This window comes from Lissotriton vulgaris, chromosome 8 (genome assembly GCF_964263255.1).
Source record: "Lissotriton vulgaris chromosome 8, aLisVul1.2, whole genome shotgun sequence".
Lineage (NCBI taxonomy): Eukaryota > Metazoa > Chordata > Amphibia > Caudata > Salamandridae > Lissotriton > Lissotriton vulgaris.
In genome coordinates, this window is record NC_141696.1 from 228,550,165 (window position 1) to 228,577,025 (window position 26,861).

General features: G+C 40.5%; 1 protein-coding gene across 1 annotated transcript in view; it reads right to left on the bottom strand.

Annotated features, from left to right (window-relative positions):
• Nucleotides 1–24,830, bottom strand: part of LOC147696912 (uncharacterized) — a 232,242-nt gene extending 207,412 nt beyond the window's left edge. The window contains exons 1-2 of the mRNA XM_086936089.1: nucleotides 24,396–24,830; nucleotides 20,440–20,655 (exon numbers count right to left, since the gene is read on the bottom strand). Coding sequence (XP_086792215.1) covers nucleotides 20,440–20,655; nucleotides 24,396–24,830 — 651 coding nt within the window. The remainder of the gene's footprint in view (nucleotides 1–20,439; nucleotides 20,656–24,395) is intronic.
• Nucleotides 24,831–26,861: the final 2,031 nt, after the last annotated feature.

Sequence of the window (26,861 nt, forward strand, 5' to 3'; positions counted from 1 at the left end):
ACATACAAGACCATCACTGTCAGGAAAACAGAGCCATGGGGTCATCACGACCAAACATATATAACATAGTATAGCACAATACCAAACGCTCATTGCAACATAATAAAGCATGAACACTGTTTGAAAAAGCCAAAGGCGCGCAACATAACATAACATACTTCACAGGACACTGTTGGCAAAGAAAAGACAAAATGAAAAGATGCATAGTCTCGTGATGAGATTGGCGATTGGAGTACTGAGTGCCAGAACGGAGAGATGCGAGTTTAAGCAGAGAGACAGACTGTAGGCAGAGAGAGAAAGCTTACCGCAACCAACGCGAGTAATCGTCTCAATGTTCCGAGCGCGGAACCGGTCCGATACTGAAAGGACCAATGGGAAGGGGTTTTATAGAGATATCGGGAGGTCACGTGGTCTGGTTACAAAGAGATACGGCGCGAAACGGAAATAAAGAGATACGGAAGGCAATGTAAAAAATAAAAATCGTGTGGTGCACCACAAAGGATGTTAAACCAGAACGGAAAAAAGCGAATAGTGTGAAAAGCGGCGAACCGCAATCTTACAGCGCGCGGAAATGCCTCGCGGTATTCAAAGGGGTGATTGGTCAATAGGGGTCACGTGATCTGGCTGAAAGGAAAAGTAAACAAAGATCGATGCGGGTCGGAATTATCACCAGCTGAGCGGTGAGCTACAATCTCTCGTTTTTTCTCACAGCCCCATCACAGTAACTTTTTTGCCTTTATACATGAAGTTTTACCGTTAGTGATGAGATTTTCCCTGTTTTCGTTTTGTTATTTCTCCTTGGTGATTAATTAGACCTTATTTGACCTGGACACAGCCATCTAGGTATGTTATGTTTCTACGCTGAGAGTCAGAGCTTCACATCACTTAGCATGTTGTATGATTGGGTCGCACACAGATAGACCACTCTTTAGTCAGAGACTCTGTCTCTTTTGAGAATTATCCGAGTTTATTGGTGTGTCAACACAATTTTCACTGTTCACCCACACGATTAGTGATAAGAATGATAATTCTCACACTTGCGACACGGATGTGTTGGGGTGGCACTCAGGAATTATAGATGTATCGTTGTACACTCACTGAAGTAGAGGCACAAACTAAGTATGTAAAGACCAGAGAACCAGGTCTTTTTTGTATTCATACTCATACGAGATACATGCTCCATTGTCAACTTTCTGTTCATTTCAGCCCTGAGGAATCGCGAATGCGATGAAACACGTGTCGGCTGGCTGCATACTGCATTAAAGACTCCAAGACTTACCCCTCATGAGAGTTTTTGTTCAAAACACTTCTGTCATTTGTTACTTTTTTGTTGTGGATTGTTACTGAACAATGTGTACCATATTGAGTGCATCGGCAACCGAGTCTGTTGAATAAGGGGTAGTTTCCTCTACTCTAATTGAGTGGTTTTAGGGTTCTCCACTCGCCGATTTTGCACCTGAAGAATAGTGAATCTGTATTGTGTGCGTATATACGGGCAGTGCACCTGGAGCGCAACTGATCCAAAAACCTTCAGAATCCATAGACCCTTAACACATCATCCCTGTCCCTGTCTGGCAGTGGCCCCGCCAGAAATCCTCTCGGTAATCAATTTAGAGCACAATCGTGAGGGTCCAAACAGTATGAGCGAGTCCGGCAGGGGTGCAGCCATGGAAGAGTACAACAATCCAAGCCCATCAAGGTATAAACAGCAAAGATCCGACACTATCAACGCTGGTCCCGGGAGCCTCCCGAAGCTCACAAATAACCACACCATCAAGGAGAGGAAAGTCACACAGTCCAGCCACCGCTGCGACACGACCAAGCCAGTCCAAGAGGAGAAACAGCACTCCGCTGCCAGCTGGACAAATGTCCCAAGGAGACATCCAGACGAGCAATCAAGTCGGCCCGCTCGGGCACGGGAGCCCGATCCTCAAGCGGCCCCCGGTGCCCCCGCGGAACCGAAACTTCCTCCATGGGCTCAGCAGTAAGTTCACCGGCAGTCCCGTGGAATCGGGGCGTGGCCGCCAAGGACAGTGAAACAACAATGGCGCCCATTCTTCCGCCCAAGTCTCGAGCAAGGCAAAGCATAGTCTCGTGCAAAACTGTTAAGGCAGCCATCACGTCTCGGGAAATGACCTCCTTTGCGTGTGGCGAGCCTCCCGGCCCCATCCGTACATCAGCCGTCCGACTTGGGCTCAGGTCGTAATGGAGGGCACCAGCCGCCATCTTGATCCAGCAGGTCCCGTCCCTCTTCCACACTCAGGGACCAGGCCTCACCACGGGGGCGCCACGGGATGCATCTCCAGGGCAAACAAACTGTGGGGCAGGCCCCTGAAAGGAGAGCCACCAAAAGGCTAAAGTCCCGGTCGGGCCGCGGGAGTCGCCCGCCAATATCGGGGGCAGACCTTGGTTATGCCCGGTCAACAAAGTTTGGGGAGGGGGGCAGAAGTCAAGCGCCCCCTCCGACACAGTGCCACCCCACTGCTCCACAAGGTCGCCGCAAGCGGACCGGGTCTTCGCCACCAGAAGCGGTCTTTTACGTCAATGGCACCCACCGGCAGGCCCCTTATCGACAGCAACGGCCGTTGATGCTAGCGCCGCGGCCGGAGGCCCCGCCGAGGCAACGCCCCAGTCCCATCACCGCATAGGCCGTGGAGCAGACGGGGACAGTTCTCAGGATCCGCTGCACACCAGAACTCCGGGAACAAACGATAGGTGTTCGTTTTCCTTCTCCTAGCAAAGTATGCCTTCACGGCTCAGGATAGACTTCAGGATAGACTTGTGGGGCGAAAGGGCTCACGGAGCTGAGCGACTATGCGGCCATCTCGAATGCCTGCTGGGCTCCTTCCCGGAGTTCTTAATATTGTTATAAAAATTAACCACAATCAGTACATCAATGGGGTTTAATGAAATAGTGACCAATTGGAAGTAAGATGAGCTTATTCTTCCAGGGGTGATACTGGAGTTTAAGCAGTTGGATACATACACACATAACCCCCCCTTATGCCTACCATTGCTAGAGGGTACAGCGGGGACATGGAAGGTCCTAAATCCATCTAGGTGTAATTCAGTTAGCACCCAGGTTTCCTGGACACATAGGATGTCGATGTTACTCACTAACTCCCCCCACGCTATGTCTTGGACTTTATTTACTAGCCCACACACATTCCAGGACACTACGCTTACTTGGCGTTCATGTGTGCTTATACATTTGGGTTTGGGTATATTTTTTACCTTTATCTATTTTACACGGTATCTTCTTTCCTGTGTTACCTTTCAACTTAGCCTCGTCGATTAGGTTTTCCTTGGCTAGAGCATCATTTCCAATCTTACTATTGCGCTTAGTCCTAGTTTCCATATCTCTGATTATATTTACCTTGGTTTTCGGAAGCGACTGACCGTGACCAGTTCTAGGATACTCAGGTGCACCCTCTTTTCTGCCCCCATATTTGCTTCCCAATTTAGAGACTGGTGGACAGAGTTATTCATTCACGTCCAGGCCTGAAAGGGGTTCAAATAGGGTGTGTATCGGAATATTCCAATATTCATTTGGATTTGTGGGATAGTGATCATAATCAAAGGGAAGAAAAGATCTGTTTTGGCGTTGAGGTGGAAAGAAAGGCGGGAAATTGTTTGTGTGGTGTCTTATGGTAGTGGGATACTGTTTACGATTGAAAAATTGCTGGGGATCGGGGCGACCCCGTTCTGGGGGACAAGTGCGGGACATCAAAGCTTCAGGGTAGAAGTAACTCAGGTTTCGAGAAGATACACTGCCCTCCTTTCTACCAGGGAACCAATCACTAATATGGGTGACAACTCTGTGGTCCCTAAAGTTTATTATTATCACGCCCCCCTCTATGTCTTTAGGTCTCACACCTACCCAGCCACACCGTCTGACGGACCCTATAATCCCCGTTTAAATGTGGTGGGAGAGGTCTATTATTCCGCAGCCAGTGTATAACTTTATTTTTAAGGCTGGTGTTGGGCTCTATGCTACCCACTAATACCGCAGGGACACCGGTCAGAATGATAACGTAATTAGATGATTCTGGTGGTAAATCAACGTTTTTCCTAAAGTTTGATTTTACAGAGTTCTGTATTGGTGCATTTGCTTGCATGTGGTCTATGGGGACAGGGGCTTTCAGGGGACCTGGCTTAGCCTTTGCTTAATGCGAAGCTTGTGTGGCCACTAGTCTAGGGGTGTTATTATATACAGAGTTTTTTTTAGATATAGAGTTATCCTCTCGTGGAATCGAAGTATTCTGTGTTGGTTGTTTAGTTGATGGACGGATTTTCCTTGAGATGGTTTCTTTAGGGGCTTCCCTTGGATTTGAAGCTGCTAGAATACGATCTATGTTTTCCCCTAGCCTTTTAACTCTCTCTAAGAGTGGCAACATTAGAGATTTAAAAAGGCGTTCGATGTCCTCCATTAGCCCTTTAGTCGTCAGTGCTTCTGGGAACATACTCATGTTATTTTTTGTTTTTGGCCCACTTGATACGTCTTTCTCTGTTTCCTTGGCAGTCTTATTTGATGTGTTCGTTGTTGGTAAAGGTGGATTTAAGTTTTTAGACCCTTTTCTAACCCCTATATTCCTCCTTCTTTTCCTTGGTGGCGAGTGATACACTTCCTGACATCTCTTATTTTGTGTCTTTTCTTTGGGTGCACTAACTATTTGCAGTGATTGTGTCACCATTGGTGCCGCCTCCTCCGAAGGTGGGTTTGATACAGGGAGTGAGGCACTTATGTTGGACTGGGAGGCTTGATCCAGCACTATGGGGGAGTTCAGGTCAATTAAAGAGTGCGATATAGATGGTGACCCATTTATAGCATTGATTGATTCATTAATAGTTAAAGGGAGTGACCCATCCTGGAAGTTCAAGGGGATATCATTGGTGTTAAATAAATCTACGTCTGAATCCCCCACAGGTAAACGGTTATCTAATTGAGGGTTTAGCGCCTCTTTTTGAACCAAGGTTGGGGGCTTATTTTTGAGAAGTTCGATAGAGAAGCGGCGCTCAGCTCGTTTCTCGGCCAGCGCTATCTCTCTATCTATTTCTCTAGTTGCCCGTGCAAAGTACTTATCTAAAGGCCCGAGTATAGAAACCCCTACGGTTGAGGGCAAAGGGTTCAATACATCTGTAGACATCCTAGTGCCTCAGTTCAATGTCAATGTGGATGAAAAGGTATGGCAGTTAGATCAAAGTACAAAATGGCACAAAAACCCCTATATAAGGTTTTCCCTTTGATGGAAATAAGGCCAAACTGATATCAGCTTACAGTTGCGATGACCGGGAGGCAAGGTAGAAGCGTGGATCAGATGTTAGGGGGTGGGCCCAGCCCAGCCTCCTTCGGCCCCTGACGGCCACAGACGGCCCGCCCTTTGCCCGGGCTTCGCCGTCTTTATGGCCCCTCCTGGCGCTCTAGTCGCGCCAGGACAACGCACCGCCGCAAAGGCTGCCTGGATACGTAGTCCCAGAGCGGCGGCGCGGTTGGTGGTGGTGACCTGCGGCGCTCCTGCGCTCAACCGGTGTTTTCTGGTGCTCGTGGTGGGTACAGGTCGCTGTGTTTCCTCGTGTCCAAATAATTGTTTTAGTCTCCCTCTAGGCTTTTCAAACCTAGGTTGATAATGGGATTTAGAAAACTACACATACCAGAATGCATATGTAAACAGATCTGCCTACATCAGAAGTAGCCATTAAGGATAATGGGGTAGCCCTTAAAGTCAAGGCAGACCTGGGCGCAATACGGGAATGAAAACTATAGCCCGTGACAAAAAATTAAACAAGATTTACAAATTGGGGTTGTGTGGGAGCACTACATCCTAGTTATTAAATAACAAAACAATGATCCTATGTGTTCATACCAATTTATGTATGCACAGGGATTAGTGGACCACACAATTAGGGCGCCAAAATACTGTAATCAATAAACAGATATTTATTTTGCATAAATCAAAAGTCACTTTTCAATGAACGAAGGTTGAGCACAGAAAAGAAAAGGGGAGGGTAGTGGAAGTGGGAGGTGAAAGTAAAAATCAAAGAATGAAGGAGATAATTTCATATTTTACACGTTCTTGTAATAAAGACCAGTCATTGCAAGCCTGTCCATCATATATTTACAAGTAATCTGTAAATTTCAATTGTGCACACAAGGCAGTTTCCAGTGAAATGACAAAGAGAATATAGGTACAGGTCTTGGTTAATATGTGAGCGTCGACTGGGGCATACGGTCATCCTAGTATATGTAGAAACACGGCGCCTGCGTGACGTGCACGCTGCCGTCCGCAGGGAAAATCAAACACAGAGGCACTGATCGGGCCCAGATGCGAGGAGCAGAGCAAGTGAGGAAACAAGGATGCATCCTTGCATGGCATTTTGAGCGGTTAATGTCCACCATAACAACGGCAGCTAGCGGCCAAGCTCGAACCCACCATGGTGTGTCATGCATTATGTACAAAAGGTTAAAGTGGCAATAAAATTATTTCTATTTACATACACATGTGATCAATATTTACACCGGTACATGAACAGTAAAGATATTTACAAAATTACATATCCCATCTTGTCAAGTAAACAACGGCACATGGGAAATAAATAAATACATAATTACATAAAACAAACATGTCATATCCTGGAGCCCCAGGTAAAAGCACATTAGCCAATGTGTAGTGTGTATTTCACAGTGTGTGTAATGCGTCAGAAACGTCTAAACTGGAGATCAATTGTGCAAGCTCGCGGCTTGACGAGCAATTTCCTCATACTCGTTCAATACTTTCAAAATAGTATTGAAAAGGTGCATCCACTTACATTCCCGGAAATTGAGGTTATATCTAGGGCAACCTCCCCTATGGTTTGCATGTACTTTTTCGATCACCCACCATCTAATGCTTTTCGCAGTGTGGCCAAACTGCGTAAAATGCTCTACTAGAGGGGCTCCTTGTGTAGAGCATCTTATTTTGCTACAATGTTGCAAAATACAACATTTTACCTTTTGAGTTGTCTGGCCTATGTATAGAAAATCACAAGGGCATTGGATAGCATAAATGACCCCCAATGAGTTGCAGTTACTATGTACTTTATGGGTGTAGGTGCAATCATTATGTGTGAAAGATTGAATTTCTTTCGTCATTGGGCAAGCCTTACAGCTCCCGCACTTACAATGGCCCACAACGGGAGGAATGCGCCATAAATGGGTCTGTACACTCAATTTTTTAGATGGATGTAGAGATTTCACTAGAGTGTTCCTAAAGCGTTTCCCTTTCTGGAATGCATGCAAGGGTGGCTCTACCATGTTTAGTTCATACGCAATCATGTGCCAATGCTTGTTGATGGTCTTTTTTATTTGAGTACTTTTGGTGCAGAAGGTGGTAACACAAGTCAGTCTATTCTCAACGGTGTTAGGCTTAGTTCTAGGTGTTAGTAGAAATTCTCTATGATTGTACCATGCTCTTTTTTGCGCCTTTTTGAGTAATCTCAGGATATCCCCTTGCTCGTAATCTTTTTAGTAAGTCACAGGATTCAGAGAAATAATCTTCCTTTTTAGAGCAATTACGCCTCACCCTTAAAAATTGGCTGTATGGCAATTTGTCCCTCAAGTTGCGGGGATGATGGCTGGAGTATCTTAGTAGGGTGTTGCGTTCCCTTGCTTTGGATAGAGTGTGGTGTGGAGTGTCCCTTCCTCCGCTTTAATGGTAATATCAGGAAGGTGTATTTCACTGGGGCTATGCTCATTGGAGAATTGCATATCTTTAGATTGATTATTGAGCCAGGCAGGGAAAGCTTTAAGTTCTATTTCTGTCCCATGCCACACCATTAGCACATCGTCGATGTATCTGCGCCACATTGAAACATTGTCTCAATAGGGGTTGTCGGCATTCAGGATGTATTTTTGCTCATAGGCGTCCATAAATATGATGGCCAGATTGGTTGCAAAACTTGCCCCCATAGCCACGCCTTTAGTCTGGTAATAACAGTTGTCTTGAAACATGAAAACATTCCTGCTCATTGCAATGTCCAGTAGTGTAATGATGAAATCATTAGGGATTCTGGTGGGTTTAGGTAATCTATCCAGAGCTAGTCTAATCACTTCAAGAGCCTCCTCCTGAGGAATGCTCGTATATAATGATGAGATATCCATTGTGATCAATAATTAATTGTCCCTATTAAAGGGACGGTTGTCAACTAAGTGAATGGCTTCCATGGTATCTCTAATGTAAGTGGGTGTGTTAATGGCAATCGGCTTCAGGAAGTGGTTAACGAATTTGCACAGTGGTTCTAATAGTGAACCACACCCTGATATAATAGTTCTTCCCGGGGGGTTCTCCATTCGTTTGTGAATCTTAGGCAGTGTATAGATGGTTGGCATACGTGGGTGTTTGTTATTGAGGAAGTCATGTTCATGCTTGCTTATGTATCCTTCTTGTAGGCCTGTCCTAGTAGCTGCCATGATTACCTGCCTTACTTTGTTACTGGGGTCTCTCGTCCGTATTGTATAATTCTCATCGACTCCTAGTTGGCTCATGATTTCCTGTCTGTAGTCAGTGGTGTTTTGAACTACTATGGCTCCACGTTTTATGACAATTTCTGTGTTATTCTTAAGTGAGGAAATAGCCGAGCATTCGTTCTTTGAAATGTTAAATTAAACATATTCCCTTTGTCCTGCCAAGAGCATGACATCTCGCATCACTATTTGTTCGAAAGCCATAATTTTGTTAGACATCATCTGTGCTGGGTGATTGAAGTGGGCGGGGGTCTGAGACCGGTGCTAGTCGATGCTGGATTGTAAGGTGTCTTCATGAAGTGGTATTTAAGTCTTACTTTTCTGAAAAATTTATGTAGTTCCAGTTTAAGATTGAAACGGTCACGTAAGTTTGTCGGTACAAATGATAAACCCTTCTGAAGGATGGTTTCTTCATCCTCATTCAGTGTGTATCCTTAGAGGTTAACAATGTGTTTTTTTTAATGTTGGTACAGTTATTCTTTTACAGACTAGCAGGTCGTTTATGTGTTTCCATCCAATTATGACTCTCCATATGGACCATTTTCTTTATTAATGAAACACAATATGCATTTATATGTCTAGGTTCCTGTTATGCTAATGATACATTTCTGTATAAATCTTGGAGTGAGGCTGATGATTTTTTCTGTCAATTTTTGTGCAAACGTTTTGATCTATTGATCAAAATTTGTCATGTACATAGTAGTTAAATGTATATATATTAGATATGTGGCTTTGTAAATATAATGTACATAGTTGTGTATCCGTTCTTCCAATCTTCATTGAATAAGACTGTAATTCCAAAGGTGTAAGGTTTTAGTAGACATTGTTGCCTTATGATGCCCACTGTAGATATTTGACTTTCACCTATATATTTTTTAATTGTAGTGCAATAGACGGTCACCTAATGAAGGCTGCCAAGCCGAAACGCGGTAGTGTTTACCGCATTGCCTCCATCGTCTTTTATGAATTTCTGTAATGCTGCTACATGAATAATGGATCATGCTTGGAACGCATAATAGTATAAAATATGATAAATAATTGCAAAATCTTTTTTGAAAAATAAAATAGAAAAATCTTTTCACTAAGTTGGTGATGAGTCATTTTCCTGTGGGTAGCAAATTATATTTTCAATCAGTTGTTGATTGTTTCATAGTGTGTCCTTACTTGGCTATAGACCTTTTCCAAAGTTAACAATCGGGTTAGGGGCATTTTGTTCTATCACTGGTAATGTTATCGTCGTGTTCTGATGTCCCCGTGTATCTCTGAGGGGTAGTGCACCTGTTTCTTCCCTCTCCCCTTGCCCCTGTTCCATGTTCGTTCATTCCTCTCGGATGGGCCCAAGACCGGCCCCTCCCCCTGTATTCTGTCCATTGTGCCCCGTCTAAAAAAGAAGAGGACTGCTGTTCGTGTTGTCCCTGGGCGTATGATTTATTGTTTGTCCCTCCTCTCTCATTTACGCTATCTGAGCTATTGCTAAAAGTGGAGTTGGAAAAGGTGTTATATCTTCTATATCCTCCCCTCCCTCTACTGGTATACCTTCCTTGTGTGTCTTGCTTGTGGTACCCTTCCTGGAGGTATGGGTTAGTGTTCTTTTTATCGTATTGTTGGATATCACATGCTTGTTTGTTAGCATAACACTAGCATTACTCAGCAACATATATAGCATCACTCACGGCCACCAGAGCAATTTTCCTCAACACAGTCGCATCACTCACTAACACCATAGGATCACCTAGCATCACCACAGCATCATTCAGCACCACAACAGGAACACTTTGCACCACAACACCATCACTGAACATCACTACAGCATCATGTAGCACCAGAGCAGCATCACTCAGCAGCACAACTGCACATTCTATTGTAGTGGTGCTGTTTGACGATGTTGTGCTGTTTGTTACAGTGATAGTTGAATTATATATTGTGTTGGTGTATAGTGTTAATGTGTTGGTGCTGAGTGATAATGTGTTGGTGTAGAGTAATGTTGTTGTGTTGTGTGGTGGTGCTTGTTGATGCTGGTGTTGTGTTGAGTGATGCTGGTGTGTCAAATTGTTGGTGTGGTAGTGCTGTGGTTGTACTTATTGGTGTTGTGTTGGTGCAGAGTGTTTGTGGTGTTGCAGAGTGATGTTGTGGTGTTGCGTGATACTGGAATGTTTCAGAGTGATGGTGTGTCGGTTCTTAGTGATAATGTGGTGTTGTTTAGTGATAATGTTGTGCTGATGAGTGGTGCTGTGTTGGTGCTGAGTGCTGCTGTTGTGGTGCTGAGTGGTGCTATGGTGATGCTGTGCTGTTGAACCCTGGTACTGTGGTGGTGTACTTAGCGCCACCACAGCACCATTGCAACACTAGCATTACTGAGCACAACACTAGCATTACTCAGCAACATATATACCACCACTCACCTCCACCAACGCAACTTTACTCAACACAGTTGCATCACTCACTAACACCATAGGATCACCTAGCATCACCACAGCATCATTCAGCACCACAACAGGAACAGGTACTGAGTAGTATTGTATTGGTGCAGAGTGTTTGGTTTGTGGTGTTGCAGAGTGATGTTGTTTGGTTGTTCAGTGATACTGGAATGGTGCAGAGTGATGGTGTGTTGGTGCTTAGTGTAATGTGGTGTTTCGAGATAATGTTGTGCTGATGAGTTGTGTGACTACATTTTTTTTGTTCAGATTTGTTGTACTAGTATTTTTCCTCACCCAAAACCAAGTCACCATACAAGTTTAATTTTTTTATTTCACACATTTATTATTTTGTACACACATTTGTTTTTTAAATTTACTCTGTTAAAAATGTATTAGCATGTGAACACTAAAGTCTTTGTCAGAACATATTTCTTCCTCTTTTACAATTTTAATTATTTGTCTATTACAAAAAACAACTTCACAAGTTTGAGGCACAAAATGTAGAAGTGCATCTCCAATGTTGTCCACCTCTTCATCCAACATAAACCATTGAATGAGTATGTTATTTTTTATGCCCATCGACTGATAAATGTCTGTGTTTGTAACTCTTATTGTTATTATACTTGTGTCTCCTTTGGTCCTTTCTACTCCATAAATTTCAATGTCGATTGTTTCCTCTGGTGGTGCTGTTACCTGTTTTAAGAAAAAACAAAATCAAATCATTAGTAAATTGAATTGTCGTTTTGTTATTTTTGTGTATCTACAGTGTGATGTTGTGAGTTAGAGTACGTTAGAGTGTGTTTGAAAGGTAGTGTGTTTGTGTGTGAGAGAATTTGTGTTGAATTGTGTGTGGAAGAGTGTGTGTGTGTGAAAGAGAGTATGTGTATGTATGTGTGAGTAAGAGAGTGTGAGTAAGAGAGTGTGAGTAAGAGAGTGTGAGTAAGAGAGTGTGAGTAAGAGTGTGAAGGTAAGAGTGTGGGTAAGAGTGTGGGTAAGAGTGTGGGTAAGAGTGTGGGTAAGAGTGTGGGTAAGAGTGTGGGTAAGAGTGTGTGGTTAAGAGTGTGTGGTTAAGAGTGTGTGGTTAAGAGTGTGTGGTTAAGAGAGTGTGGTTAAGAGAGTGTGGTTAAGAGAGTGTGGTTAAGAGAGTGTGGTTAAGAGAGTGTGGTTAAGAGTAATTTTTTCCTTACTTGTAGTTTGCTGTGCCTTGTTGTATTCAATGTTTTCTGTGAATTAAATTCATGGACCGTCACATGAGTCAATGTCACTAATCTCCAATATTTATGTGGAATCGTGTGGCTTCTCTCCACAATGTTACTTTGATGTCATCCGTAGCATCTTTTAAAGTTATGGATTTTAGTGCAGTATCCTGTCCATTGATAAATACAGTTTTTACGTCCTCTTCCTAAAAGACAACATTATAGTATTTATTTTAACGTTTAAAAGTTAGAAATCGAGTGAGTGATTTATTGCTTTGCCCATAGTAACATACTGTTTACTCAGTAAAAGAGTGTGAGTAAGAGAGTGTGAGTAAGAGAGTGTCATTAATAGAGTGAGAGTGTGAGTAAGAGAGTGAACACTAAAGTCTTAGTCAGAACATATTTCTTCCTCAGCTTTCTCTTTTACAATTTTAATTATTTGTCCATTACAAAAAACAACTTCACAAGTTTGAGGCAAATAATGTAGAAGTGCATCTCCAATGTTGTCCACCTCTTCATCCAACATAAACCATTGAATGAGTATGTTATTTTTTAAGCCCATCGACTGATAAATGTCTGTGTTTGTAACTCTTATTGTTATTATACTTGTGTCTCCTTGGGTCCTTTCTACTCAATACATTTCAATGTTGATTGTTTCCTCTGGTGGTGCTGTTACCTGTTTTAAGAAAAAACAAAATCAAATCATTAGTAAATTGAATTGTCGTTTTGTTATTTTTATATATGTACAGTGTGATGTTGTGAGTTAGAGTACGTTAGAGTGTGTTTGAAAGGTCGTGTGTTTGTGTGTGAGAGTATTTGTGTTGAATAGTGTGTGTGTGGAAGAGAGTATGTGTATGTATGTGTGAGAGAGAGAGTGTGAGTAAGTGTGTGTGAGTAAGATAGTAAGAGAGTGTGGGTAAGAGAGTGTGGGTAAGAGAGTGTGAGTAAGAGGGTGTGAGTAAGAGGGTGTGAGTAAGAGGGTGTGAGTAAGAGAGTGTGAGGAAGAGAGTGTGAGGAAGAGAGTGTGAGGAAGAGAGTGTGAGGAAGAGAGTGTGAGGAAGAGAGTGTGAGGAAGAGAGTGTGAGGAAGAGAGTGTGAGCAAGAGAGTGTGAGCAAGAGAGTGTGAGCAAGAAAGTATTTTTTTCCTTACTTGTAGTTTGCTGTGCCTTGTTGTATTCAATGTTTTCTGTGAATTAAATTCATGGAGCGTCACATGAGTCAATGTCAAATCTCCAATATTTATGCAGAATCGTGTGGCTTCTCTCCACAATGTTACTTTGATGTCATCCATAGCATCTTTTAAAGTTATGGATTTTAGTGCAGTATCCTGTCCATTGATAAATACAGTTTTTACGTCCTCTTCCTAAAAAACATTATAGTATTTATTTTAACATTTAAAAGTTAGAAATCGAGTGGAGGATTTATTGCTTTGCCCATGGTAACATACTGTTTACTTTGTAAGAGAGTGTGAGTAAGAGAGTGTCATTAATAGAGTGAGAGTGTGAGTAAGAGATGAACACTAAAGTCTTAGTCAGAACATATTTCTTCCTCGGCTTTCTCTTTTACAATTTTAATTATTTGTCCATTACAAAAAACAACTTCACAAGTTTGAGGCAAATAATGTAGAAGTGCATCTCCAATGTTGTCCACCTCTTCATCCAACATAAACCATTGAATGAGTAGGTTATTTTTTATGCCCATCGACTGATAAATGTCTGTCTTTGTAACTCTTATTGTTATTATACTTGTGTCTCCTTTGGTCCTTTCTACTCCATAAATTTCAATGTGGATTTTTTCCTCTGGTGGTGCTGTTACCTGTTTTAAGAAAAAACAAAATCAAATCATTAGTAAATTGAATTGTCGTTTTGTTATTTTTATATATGTACAGTGTGATGTTGTGAGTTAGAGTACGTTAGAGTGTGTTTGAAAGGTCGTGTGTTTGTGTGTGAGAGTATTTGTGTTGAATTGTGTGTGGAAGAGAGTGTGTGTGTGTGAAAGAGAGTATGTGTATGTATGTGTGAGTAAGAGTGTGAGTAAGAGAGTGTGAGTAAGAGAGTGTGAGAGTAAGGCAGTAAGAGATTGTGGGTAAGAAAGTGTGAGTAAGACAGTAAGAGAGTGTGGGTAAGAGAGTGTGGGTAAGAGAGTGTGATTAAAAGAGTGTGAGTAAGAGTGTGAGTAAGAGTGTGAGTAAGATAGTAAGAGTGTGGGTAAGAGAGTGTGGGTAAGAGAGTGTGGGTAAGAGAGTGTGGGTAAGAGAGTGTGGGTAAGAGAGTATGGGTAAGAGAGTGTGGGTAGGACAGTAAGAGTGTGGTTAGGAGAGTGTGGGTAAGAGAGTGTGGGTAAGAGAGTGTGGGTAAGAGAGTGTGGGTAAGAGAGTGTGGGTAAGAGAGTGTGGTTAAGAGAGTGTGGGTAAGAGAGTGTGGGTAAGAGTGTGGGGGTAAGAGTGTGGGTAAGAGTGTGGGTCAGAGAGTGTGGGTCAGAGAGTGTGGGTCAGAGAGTGTGGGTCAGAGAGTGTGGGTCAGAGAGTGTGGGTAAGAGAGTGTGGGTAAGAGAGTGTGGGTAGGAGAGTGTGGGTAAGAGAGTGTGAGTATGAGAGTGTGAGTATGAGAGTGTGAGTATGAGAGTGTGAGTATGAGAGTGTGAGTATGAGAGTAAGAGTGCGTGAGTAAGAGTGCGTGAGTAAGAGTGCGTGAGTAAGAGTGCGTGAGTAAGAGTGCGTGAGTAAGAGTGCGTGAGTAAGAGTGCGTGAGTAAGAGTGCGTGAGTAAGAGTGCGTGAGTAAGAGTGCGTGAGTAAGAGTGTGTGAGTAAGAGTGTGTGAGAGTAAGACAGTAAGAGAGTGTGGGTATGAGAGTGTGAGTATGAGAGTGTGAGTATGAGAGTGTGAGTATGAGAGTAAGAGTATGAGAGTAAGAGTGCGTGAGTAAGAGTGCGTGAGTAAGAGTGCGTGAGTAAGAGTGTGTGAGTAAGAGTGCGTGAGTAAGAGTGCGTGAGTAAGAGTGCGTGAGTAAGAGTGCGTGAGTAAGAGTGTGTGAGTAAGAGTGTGTGAGTAAGAGTGTGTGAGAGTAAGACAGTAAGAGAGTGTGGGTATGAGAGTGTGATTAAAAGAGTGTGAGTAAGAGTGTAAGAGTGTGGGTAAGAGAGTGTGGGTAAGAGAGTGTGGGTAAGAGAGTGTGGGTAAGAGAGTGTGGGTAAGAGAGTGTGGGTAAGAGAGTGAGTAAAAGTGTGAGTAAGAGAGTGTGAGTAAGACAGTAAGAGAGTGTGGGTAAGTGTGTGAGTATGAGAGTGTGAGTATGAGAGTGTGAGTATGAGAGTGTGAGTATGAGAGTGTGAGTATGAGAGTGTGAGTATGAGAGTGTGAGTATGAGAGTGTTAGCAAGAGAGTAATTTTTTCCTTACTTGTAGTTTGCTGTGCCTTGTTGTATTCAATGTTTTCTGTGAATTAAATTCATGGACCGTCACATGAGTCAATGTCACTTAATCTCCAATATTTATGTGGAATCGTGTGGCTTCTCTCCACAATGTTACTTTGATGTCATCTGTAGCATCTTTTAAAGTTATGGATTTTAGTGCAGTATCCTGTCCATTGATAAATACAGTTTTTACGTCCTCTTCCTAAAAAACATTATAGTAATTATTTTAACGTTTAAAAGTTAGAAATCGAGTGAGTGATTTATTGCGTTGCCCATGGTCACATACTGTTTTCTTAGTAAGACAGTGTGAGTTAGAGAGTGTGAGTAAGAGAGTGTCATTAATAGAGTGAGAGTGTGAGTAAGAGAGTGAACACTAAAGTCTTAGTCAGAACATTTTCCTTCCTCAGCTTTCACTTTTACAATTTTAAATATTTGTCCATTACAAAAAACAACTTCACAAGTTTGAGGCAAATAATGTAAAAGTGCATCTCCAATGTTGTGCACCTCTTCATCCAATATAAACCATTGAATGAGTGTTATTTTTTATGCCCATCGACCGATAAATGTCTGTCTTTGTAACTCTTATTGTTATTATACTTGTGTCTCCTTTTGTCCTTTCTACTCCATAAATTTCAATGTCGATTGTTTCCTCTGGTGGTGCTGTTACCTGTGTTAAGAAAAAACAAAATCAAATCATTAGTAAATTGAATTGTCGTTTTGTTATTTTTGTGTATGTGCAGTTTGATGTTGTGAGTTAGAGTACGTTAGAGTGTGTTTGGAAGGTAGTGTGTTTGTGTGTGAGAGTATTTGTGTTGAATTGTGTGTGGAAGAGAGCGTGTGTGTGTGAAAGAGAGTATGTGTATGTATGTGTGAGAGAGAGAGTGTGTGTAAGAGAGAGAGTGTGTGTAAGAGAGAGAGTGTGTGTAAGAGAGAGAGTGTGTGTAAGAGAGTGTGTGTAAGAGAGAGAGTGTGTAAGAGTGTGAGTAAGAGAGTGTGAGTAAGGCAGTAAGAGTGTGGGTAAGAGAGTGTGGGTAAGAGAGTGTGGGTAAGAGAGTGTGGGTAAGAGAGTGTGGGTAAGAGAGTGTGGGTAAGAGAGTGTGGGTAAGAGAGTGTGGGTAAGAGTGTGGGTAACAGTGTGTGGGTAAGAGTGTGTGGGTAAGAGTGTGTGGGCAAGAGTGTGTGGGCAAGAGTGTGTGGGCAAGAGTGTGTGGGCAAGAGTGTGTGGGTAAGAGTGTGTGTGGGTAAGAGTGTGTGTGGGTAAGAGTGTGTGTGGGTAAGAGTGTGTGTGGGTAAGAGTGTGTGTGGGTAAGAGTGTGTGTGGGTAAGAGTGTGTGTGGGTAAGAGTGTGTGGGTAAGAGAGTGTGAGGGTGTGAGTGTGAGTAAGAGAGTGTGAGTAAGACAGAAAGAGTGTGGTTACGAGAGTGTAAGACAGTAAGAGAGTGTGGGTAAGAGAGTGTGAGTATGAGAGTGAACACTAAAGTCTTAGTCAGAACATATTTCTTCCTCAGCTTTCTCTTTTACAATTTTAATTATTTGTCCATTACAAAAAACAACTTCACAAGTTTGAGGCAAATAATGTAGAAGTGCATCTCCAATGTTGTCCACCTCTTCATCCAACATAAACCATTGAATGAGTATGTTATTTTTTATGCCCATCGACTGATAAATGTCTGTGTTTGTAACTCTTATTGTTATTATACATGTGTCTCCTTTGGTCCTTTCTACTCCATAAGAGTGTGGGTAAGAGAGTGTGGGTAAGAGAGTGTGGGTAAGAGAGTGTGGGTAAGAGAGTGTGGGTAAGAGTGTGTGGGTAAGAGTGTGTGGGTAAGAGTGTGTGGGTAAGAGTGTGTGAGTAAGAGAGTGTGAGGAAGAGAGTGTGAGGAAGAGAGTGTGAGGAAGAGAGTGTGAGGAAGAGAGTGTGAGGAAGAGAGTGTGAGGAAGAGAGTGTGAGGAAGAGAGTGTGAGCAAGAGAGTGTTAGCAAGAGAGTATTTTTTCCTTACTTGTAGTTTGCTGTGCCTTGTTGTATTCAATGTTTTCTGTGAATTAAATTCATGGAGCGTCACATGAGTCAATGTCAAATCTCCAATATTTATGCAGAATCGTGTGGCTTCTCTCCACAATGTTACTTTGATGTCATCCATAGCATCTTTTAAAGTTATGGATTTTAGTGCAGTATCCTGTCCATTGATAAATACAGTTTTCACGTCCTCTTCCTAAAAAACATTATAGTAATTATTTTAACATTTAAAAGTTAGAAATCGAGTGAAGGATTTATTGCTTTGCCCATGGTAACATACTGTTTACTTTGTAAGAGAGTGTGAGTAAGAGAGTGTGAGTAAGAGAGTGAACACCAAAGTCTTAGTCAGAACTTATATCATCCTCGGCTTTCTCTTTTACAATTTTAATTATTTGTCCATTACAAAAAACAACTTCACAAGTTTGAGGCAAATAATGAAAAAGTGCATCTCCAATGTTGTCCACCTCTTCATCCAACATAAACCATTGAATGAGTATGTTATTTTTTATGCCCATCGACTGATAAATGTCTGTGTTTATAACTCTTATTGTTATTATACTTGTGTCTCCTTTGGTCCTTTCGACTTCATAAATTTCAATGTTGATTGTTTCCTCTGGTGGTGCTGTTACCTGTTTTCAGAAAAAAACAAAATCAAATCATTAGTAAATTGAATTGTTTTGTTATTTTTGTGTATGTACAGTGTGATGTTGTGAGTTAGAGTACATTAGAGTGTGTTTGGAAGGTAGTGTGTTTGTGTGTGAGAGTATTTGTGTTGAATAGTGTGTGTGGAAGAGAGTATGTGTATGTATGTGTGAGAGAGAGTGTGAGTAAGAGAGAGTGTGAGTAAGAGAGTGAGTAGGAGAGTGTGAGTAAGAGAGTGTGAGTAAGATTGTGAGCAAGAGAGTGTAAGAGTGTGAGTAAGAGAGTGTGAGTAAGAGAGTGTGAGTAAGGCAGTAAGAGAGTGTGGGTAAGAGAGTGCGAGTAAGAGAGTGTGATTAAGAGTAAGTAGGAGAATGTGAGTAAGATAGTAAGAGAGTGTGGGCAAGAGAGTGTGGGCAAGAGAGTGTGGGCAAGAGAGTGTGGGCAAGAGAGTGTGGGCAAGAGAGTGAGGGTAAGAGAGTGAGGGTAAGAGAGTGAGGGTAAGAGAATGAGGGTAAGAGAGTGAGGGTAAGAGAGTGAGGGTAAGAGAGTGAGGGTAAGAGAGTGAGGGTAAGAGAGTGAGGGTAAGAGTGTGAGGGTAAGAGTGTGAGTAAGAGAGTGTGAGTAAGACAGTAAGAGAGTGTAAGACAGTAAGAGAGTGTAAGTAAGAGAGTGTAAGTAAGTGTGTGAGTAAGACAGTAAGACAGTGTGGATAAGAAAGTGTGAGTAAGACAGTAAGAGAGTGTGAGTATGAGACTGTGAGTAAGATAGTAAGAGAGTGAGGGTAAGAGAGTGAGTAAGACAGTAAGAGAGTGTGAGCAAGAGAGTGTGAGCAAGAGAGTGTGAGCAAGAGAGTGTGAGCAAGAGAGTATTTTTTTCCTTACTTGTAGTTTGCTGTGCCTTGTTGTATTCAATGTTTTCTGTGAATTAAATTCATGGACCGTCAATGAGTCAATATCAAATCTCCAATATTTATGCGGAATCGTGTGGCTTCTCTCCACAATGTTACTTTGATGTCATCCATAGCATCTTTTAAAGTTATGGATTTTAGTACAGTATCCTGTCCATTGATAAATACAGTTTTTACGTCCTCTTCCAAAAAAACATTACAGTAATTATTTTAACGTTTAAAAGTTAGAAATCGAGTGAGTGATTTATTGCTTTGCCCATGGTAAGATACTGTTTACTTCGTAAGAGAGTGTGAGTAAGAGAGTGTGAGTAAGAGAGTGTCATTAATAGAGTGAGAGTGTGAGTAAGAGATGAACACTAAAGTCTTAGTCAGAACATATTTCTTCCTCGGCTTTCTCTTTTACAATTTTAATTATTTGTCCATTACAAAAAATAACTTCACAAGTTTGAGGCAAATAATGTAGAAGTGCATCTCCAATGTTGTCCACCTCTTCATCCAACATAAACCATTGAATTAGTATGTTATTTTTTATGCCCATCGACTGATAAATGTCTGTCTTTGTAACTCTTATTGTTATTATACTTGTGTCTCTTTTGGTCCTTTCTACTCCATAAATTTCAATGTCGATTGTTTCCTCTGGTGGTGCTGTTACCTGTTTTCAGAAAAAACAAAATCAAATCATTCGTAAATTGAATTGTCGTTTTGTTATTTTTGTGTATCTACAGTGTGATGTTGTGAGTTAGAGTACGTTAGAGTGTGTTTGGAAGGTAGTGTGTTTGTGCGTGAGAGTATTTGTGTTGAATTGTGTGTGGAAGAGAGTGTGTGTGTGAAAGATAGTATGTGTATGTATGTATGTGTGAGAGAGAGAGAGTGTGTGAGAGAGAGTGTGTGAGAGAGAGAGTGTGTGAGAGAGAGAGTGTGTGAGAGAGAGAGTGTGTGAGAGAGAGAGTGTGTGAGAGAGAGAGTGTGTGAGAGAGAGTGTGTGAGAGAGAGTGTGTGAGAGAGAGTGGGTAAGAGAGAGTGGGTAAGAGAGTGTGTGGGTAAGAGAGTGTGGGTAAGAGAGTGTGGGTAAGAGAGTGTGTGGGTAAGAGAGTGTGGGGGTAAGAGAGTGTGGGGGTAAGAGAGTGTGAGTAAGGCAGTAAGAGAGTGTGAGTAAGACAGTGGGAGAGTGTGGTTAAGAGAGTGTGAGTAAGACAGTGGGAGAGTGTGGTTAAGGGAGTGTGAGTAAGACAGTAAGAGAGTGTGGGTAAGAGAGTGTGAGTAAGACAGTAAGAGAGTGTGGGTAAGAGAGTGTGAGCAAGAGAGTGTGAGCAAGAGAGTGTTAGCAAGAGAATAATTTTTTTCTTACTTGTAGTTTGCTGGGCCTTGTTGTATTCAATGTTTTCTGTGAATTAAATTCATGGACCGTCACATGAGTCAATGTCACATAATCTCCAATATTTATGTGGAATCGTGTGGCTTCTCTCCACAATGCTACTTTGATGTCATCCATAGCATCTCTTAATGTTATGGATTTTAGTGCAGTATCCTGTCCATTGATGAATACAGTTTTAACGTCCTCTTCCTAAAAAACAACATTATGGTAATTATTTTAACGTTTAAAAGTTAGAAATTGAGTGAGTGATTTATTGCTTTGCCCATGGTAACATACTGTTTACTTAATAAGAGAGTGTGAGTAAGAGTGTGTGAGTAAGAGAGTGTAAGTAAGAGAGTGTGAGTAAGAGAGTGAACACTAAAGTCTTAGTCAGAACATATTTCTTCCTCGGCTTTCTCTTTTACAATTTTAATTATTTGTCCATTACAAAAAACAACTTCACAAGTTTGAGGCAAATAATGTAGAAGTGCATCTCCAATGTTGTCCACCTCTTCATCCAACATAAACCACTGAATGAGTATGTTATTTTTTATGCCCATCGACTGATAAATGTCTGTCTTTGTAACTCTTATTGTTATTATACTTGTGTCTCCTTTGGTCCTTTCTACTCCATAAATTTCATTGTCGATTGTTTCCTCTGGTGGTGCTGTTACCTGTTTTAAGAAAAAACAAAATCAAATCATTAGTAAATTGAATTGTCGTTTTGTTATTTTTGTGTATCTACAGTGTGATGTTGTGAGTTAGAGTACGTTAGAGTGTGTTTGAAAGGTAGTGTGTTTGTGTGTGAGAGTATTTGTGTTGAATTGTGTGTGGAAGAGAGTGTGTGTGTGTGAAAGAGAGAATGTGTATGTATGTGTGAGAGAGTGTGTGTGTAAGTGTGTGAGTAAGAGTATAAGAGAGTGTGAGTAAGAGTGTGAGTAAGGCAGTAAGAGAGTAAGAGAGTGTGGGTAAGAAAGTATGAGTAAGACAGTAAGAGAGTGTGGGTAAGAGTGTGGGTAAGAGAGTGTGATTAAAAGAGTGTGAGTAAGAGAGTGTGAGTAAGATAGTAAGAGAGTGTGGGTAAGAGAGTGAGGGTGAGAGAATGAGGGTAAGAGAGTGTGAGTAAGAGTGTAAGCAAGAGAGTGTTAGGAAGAGAGTGTTAGCAAGAGAATATTTTTTTTCTTACTTGTAGTTTGCTGTGCCTTGTTGTATTTAATGTTTTCTGTGAATTAAATTCATGGACCGTCACATGAGTCAATGTCACATAATCTCCAATATTTATGTGGAATCGTGTGGCTTCTCTCCACAATGTTACTCTGATGTCATCCATAGCATCTTTTAAAGTTATGGATTTTAGTGCAGTATCCTGTCCATTGATAAATACAGTTTTTACGTCCTCTTCCAAAAAAACATTATAGTAATTATTTTAACGTTTAAAAGTTAGAAATCGAGTGAGTGATTTATTGCTTTGCCCATGGACATACTATTTACTTAGTAAGAGAGTGTGAGTAAGAGAGTGTGAGTAAGAGAGTGTCATTAATAGAGTGAGAGTGTGAGTAAGAGAGTGTGAATAAGAGTGTGAGTTCGAGGGTTTGACTAAGAGAGTGTGAGCAAGAGAGTGTCATTAATAGAGTGTGAGTGATTGTGAGTAAGAGTTTGAGAGAGTGTGAGAGTGTGATTAAGAGTGAGTAAGCGAGTGTGAGTAAGAGAGTGCCATTAATAGAGTGAGTGTGAGTAAGAGAGTGTGAATAAGAGTGTGAATAAGAGAGTGAATAAGAGAGTGTGAGTAAGAGTGTGTGAGTAAGAGTGTGTGAGTAAGAGTGTGTGAGTAAGAGTGTGTGAGTAAGAGTGTGTGAGTAAGAGTGTGTGAGTAAGAGTGTGGGTAAGAGTGTGGGTAAGAGAGTAAGAGAGTGTGGGTAAGAAAGTGTGAGTAAGACAGTAAGAGAGTGTGGGTAAGAGAGTGTGGGTAAGAGAGTGTGAGTATGAGAGTGTGAGTATGAGAGTGTGAGTATGAGAGTGTGGGTATGAGAGTGTGAGTATGAGAGTGTGAGTAAGAGAGTGTGGGTAAGAGTGTGGGTATGAGTGTGGGTATGAGTGTGAGGGTGTGAGTGTGAGTAAGACAGTAAGAGAGTGTGGTTACGAGAGTGTGAGTAAGACAGTAAGAGAGTGTGGGTAAGAGAGTGTGGGTAAGAGAGTGTGAGTAAGAGAGTGTGATTAAGCGAGTGTAAGAGTGTGAGTAAGAGAGTGAACACTAAAGTCTTAGTCAGAACATATTTCTTCCTCAGCTTTCTCTTTTACAATTTTAATTATTTGTCCATTACAAAAAACTTCACAGGTTTGAGGCAAATAATGTAGAAGTGCATCTCCAATGTTGTCCACCTCTTCATCCAACATAAACCATTGAATGAGTATGTTATTTTTTATGCCCATCGACTGATAAATGTCTGTGTTTGTAACTCTTATCGTTATTATACTTGTCTCTCCTTTGGTCCTTTCTACTCCATAAATGTCAATGTCGATTGTTTCCTCTGGTGGTGCTGTTACCTGTTTTAAGAAAAAACAAAATCAAATCATTAGTAAATTGAATTGTCGTTTTGTTATTTTTGTGGATGTACAGTGTGATGTTGTGAGTTAGAGTACGTTAGAGTGTGTTTGGAAGGTAGTGTGTTTGTGTGTGAGAGTATTTGTGTTGAATTGTGTGTGGAAGAGAGTGTGTGTGTGTGAAAGAGAGAATGTGTATGTATGTGTGAGAGAGTGTGTGTGTAAGTGTGCGAGTAAGAGTGTAAGAGAGTGTGAGTAAGAGTGTAAGTAAGGCAGTAAGAGAGTGTGGGTAAGAAAGTATGAGTAAGACAGTAATAGAGTGTGGGTAAGAGAGTGTGAGTCTGAGAGTGTGATTAAAAGAGTGTGAGTAAGAGAGTGTGAGTAAGATAGTAAGAGAGTGTGGGTAAGAGAGTGAGGGTAAGAGAGTGATGGTAAGAGAGTGTGAGCAAGAGAGTGTTAGGAAGAGAGTGTTAGCAAGAGAATAATTTTTTTCTTACTTGTAGTTTGCTGTGCCTTGTTGTATTTAATGTTTTCTGTGAATTAAATTCATGGACCGTCACATGAGTCAATGTCACATAATCTCCAATATTTATGTGGAATCGTGTGGCTTCTCTCCACAATGTTACTTTGATGTCATCCATAGCATCTTTTAAAGTTATGGATTTTACTGCAGTATCCTGTCCATTGATAAATACAGTTTTTACGTCCTCTTCCAAAAAAACATTATAGTAATTATTTTAACGTTTAAAAGTTAGAAATCGAGTGAGTGATTTATTGCTTTGCCCATGGTAACATACTGTTTACTTAGTAAGAGAGTGTGAGTAAGAGAGTGTGATTAAGAGAGTGTGAGTAAGAGAGTATCATTAATAGAGTGAGAGTATGAGTAAGAGAGTGTGAATAAGAGAGTGTGAGTTCGAGGGTGTGACTAAGAGAGTGTGAGTAAGAGAGTGTCATTAATAGAGTGTGAGTGATTGTGAGTAAGAGAGTGTGAGTAAGAGTTTGAGAGAGTGTGATTAAGAGAGTGTGAGTAAGCGAGTAGGAGTAAGAGAGTGTCATTAATAGAGGGAGTGTGAGTAAGAGAGTGTGAATAGGAGTGTGAATAGGAGTGTGTGAGTAAGAGTGTGTGAGTAAGAGTGTGTGAGTAAGAGTGTGTGAGTAAGAGTGTGTGAGTAAGAGTGTGTGAGTAAGAGAGTAAGAGTGTGTGTGTAAGAGTAAGAGTGTGTGAGTAAGAGAGTAAGAGTGTGTGAGTAAGAGAGTAAGAGAGTGTGAGTAAGAGTAAGAGAATGTGAGGGAGAGAGTGTGAGGGAGAGTTTTTAGTTTTAGAGTTATTAAGAAAGAGGATATGATTTAGAAAACTAAGTAGACATGTTATTTTTGCGAGATTACTAGATACCCGCCTTTATACTTACTTCTGAAATTGTTCCAGAAACAGTCATAAGACTTTTTAAAGTTGCACGTTTGATATCCTTAATGGGAGAAGCAGATGGTGCTGGCGGTTGTAAAATGTTTTCTGCTTGTTGGATAATTTTGTCTTTTAGGTTCATTGCTGGGAATTTGGTGACTTTGCTTAGATTTGTAATAAGATTTGTTTTGTTTTTGATGATGAAGTTGCGTATCAGTAGTCCAAAATTATATTTTGTCTGCTCATATAATTCTTCTTGATAACAAATACCTTTGATTGTTCCAGTTTTATCAGCTAGAGCCAAATGAAAGAGAACTTTATGTTCTTGTTTTGCATTTTTGTATGTTGTTTTTTCTGAACACTTGATTACATTGACTCGTAGGGTTTTCTGATAACGCTTGTTGTCATCGGTATTAATGTTAATGATCTCCTCAATAGACATCATCTGAAAAATAAAGTATGTTAAAATCATTCTCAAATACAAACCCATATTGCTTTATGATCACTGTAATAGCATTCTAATGTTCCATAATTGTGTAGTAGGTCCTTAGTATAGATATGATCTAAAATGGATTGGTAGTTAGTTGTTAATTGTCTGAGTTGTTTACATTGTAACTTTTCTTCAAAGAATCCAATGACTTTGTTAGTGTATGAATTTTGTATAGATACATCCACATTGAAATCTCCCGTAATGATAAATGTGTGCGTGGGGTAAAAATTTGTAATTAAATCCAAAAGAGAAGTAATATGTGTATGGGGTGGTTTGTATATTATAATAATAAGGTAATCTGTGCTATTAATATGTACTGTAAAATGTAAAATGTCTATCCCTTCGTGTGTTTCATAAATAGGCAATATAAATAAAAAAATGTTGTAGTACATTATCATTCCATGGTTTGTGTTATATGTATGAAATTTATCAAATATAATGTGATGATATTGTGCTATTGTAAAATCGCTAACTGTTGCCTTCCTTATAGTGTTGATCTCAGTTAAGCAAATAATGTCAGCTTGCAATATGTTGCTATCAGCTATCATTGATGTAAAATGTTTCTGAAGTGATCTTATATTGTGTGTGATGATATTAAAATGTGCAGTGTATGTATGTAACTGTGTGATAATTATTTCAAGTGGCATTCCTTTCCTTAATCTGTGCATTTCTTCATCAACTTTTGGGTGTACTATAATTTTCACCTCATCAAAGTTTTGGACATATACATTCTGTATTGATTTCGCTCTGCTAATAGCGACATAATGCAAATGATGAATTTTGCTGTTATTAAAGTGAATATAAAGTGGTTCTATAGTTTCACCTTGTGTGCGATGTATAGTCCGTGCTGATGCTTGGCATAAAGGAAATTGCTTCCGTATAATTGTAATACATTTCTTTGTGTATTGGAAATGTCTAGCTATAGCATGTATTGGTGTCCATGTCTTTTGAATGTGTGCATGATATAAGTGCTTATATTGTTGCCTGGCTGTTTGTCCTATACTCTGATTGTCAAATGCCACCCAAATAATACTAGGAGTATTGTTAATTAATTCAACTAATTGCACCACACCAGTTGCGCCATTAGTTAACCCATCATTTACATCCTCCTTGCAACTTAAATCATAACGTAGTTGTAAAGCTATGTGTAATGTATGTGCAAACCCCATAGTTTTTTGTGGATCATTGGGCAATTGCTTAAGTATCGTTTTTTTTAAATTTTTTGACAAATCTGAACTTACGGTATCGCTAGCTACTGTTATGTAGACTGGATAATGATTGCTATGTTTCTCCAAAACTCTCCTGTTCATTTCATTGACTTCCATATTAGTAGACATGATATATGGTATTGTTTCCAAGAGACCCTCATCAGGTGGTATTTCCCTTTGCTTAATTTGTAAAATATCTTCCTTAGTATGCTTCCCCTCCCTTAATCCGTTTAGCAGTTCAGCAAATTGAAGATCCTCTTTTTGCCGCATAATTTTTGTTAATTCAAATACTTTGAAATGTTCTTTCCATAAGTTAGTACTTAAAGGGCCACACAACAGTGTAGAATCCTGAAGAATTTATCTGTCAAATACAGGTATCAATTGGTAAAAATCACCTATGGCTAAAATAGAAATTCCTCCAAATGGTTCATTAGATGATTTTATTTCTTGTAGCCTGTTATGTATAAAATGTAACATACTTTGACCCACCATTGATATTTCATCTATAATAACAACTTTAACATGCATCATTTCAATTTGTAGAGCAGTTCTATGTTCATGAGTTAGTTGTTTATAATTCAAACTTTGTGACACAGGTATTTTAAAAGTACTATGCAGTGTTTTTCCATTAATATTATGGGCTGCTTTTCCAGTTGGAGCAGTAAGTAAGATATAAACATTATCAGGATTTTCACCTGCCTTTGTGTTATAGTAGCGTAGTAATGTTTGATATAGTGCAAAAAGTATAGCATGGAGTGCTTTTAGTTTTAAACCA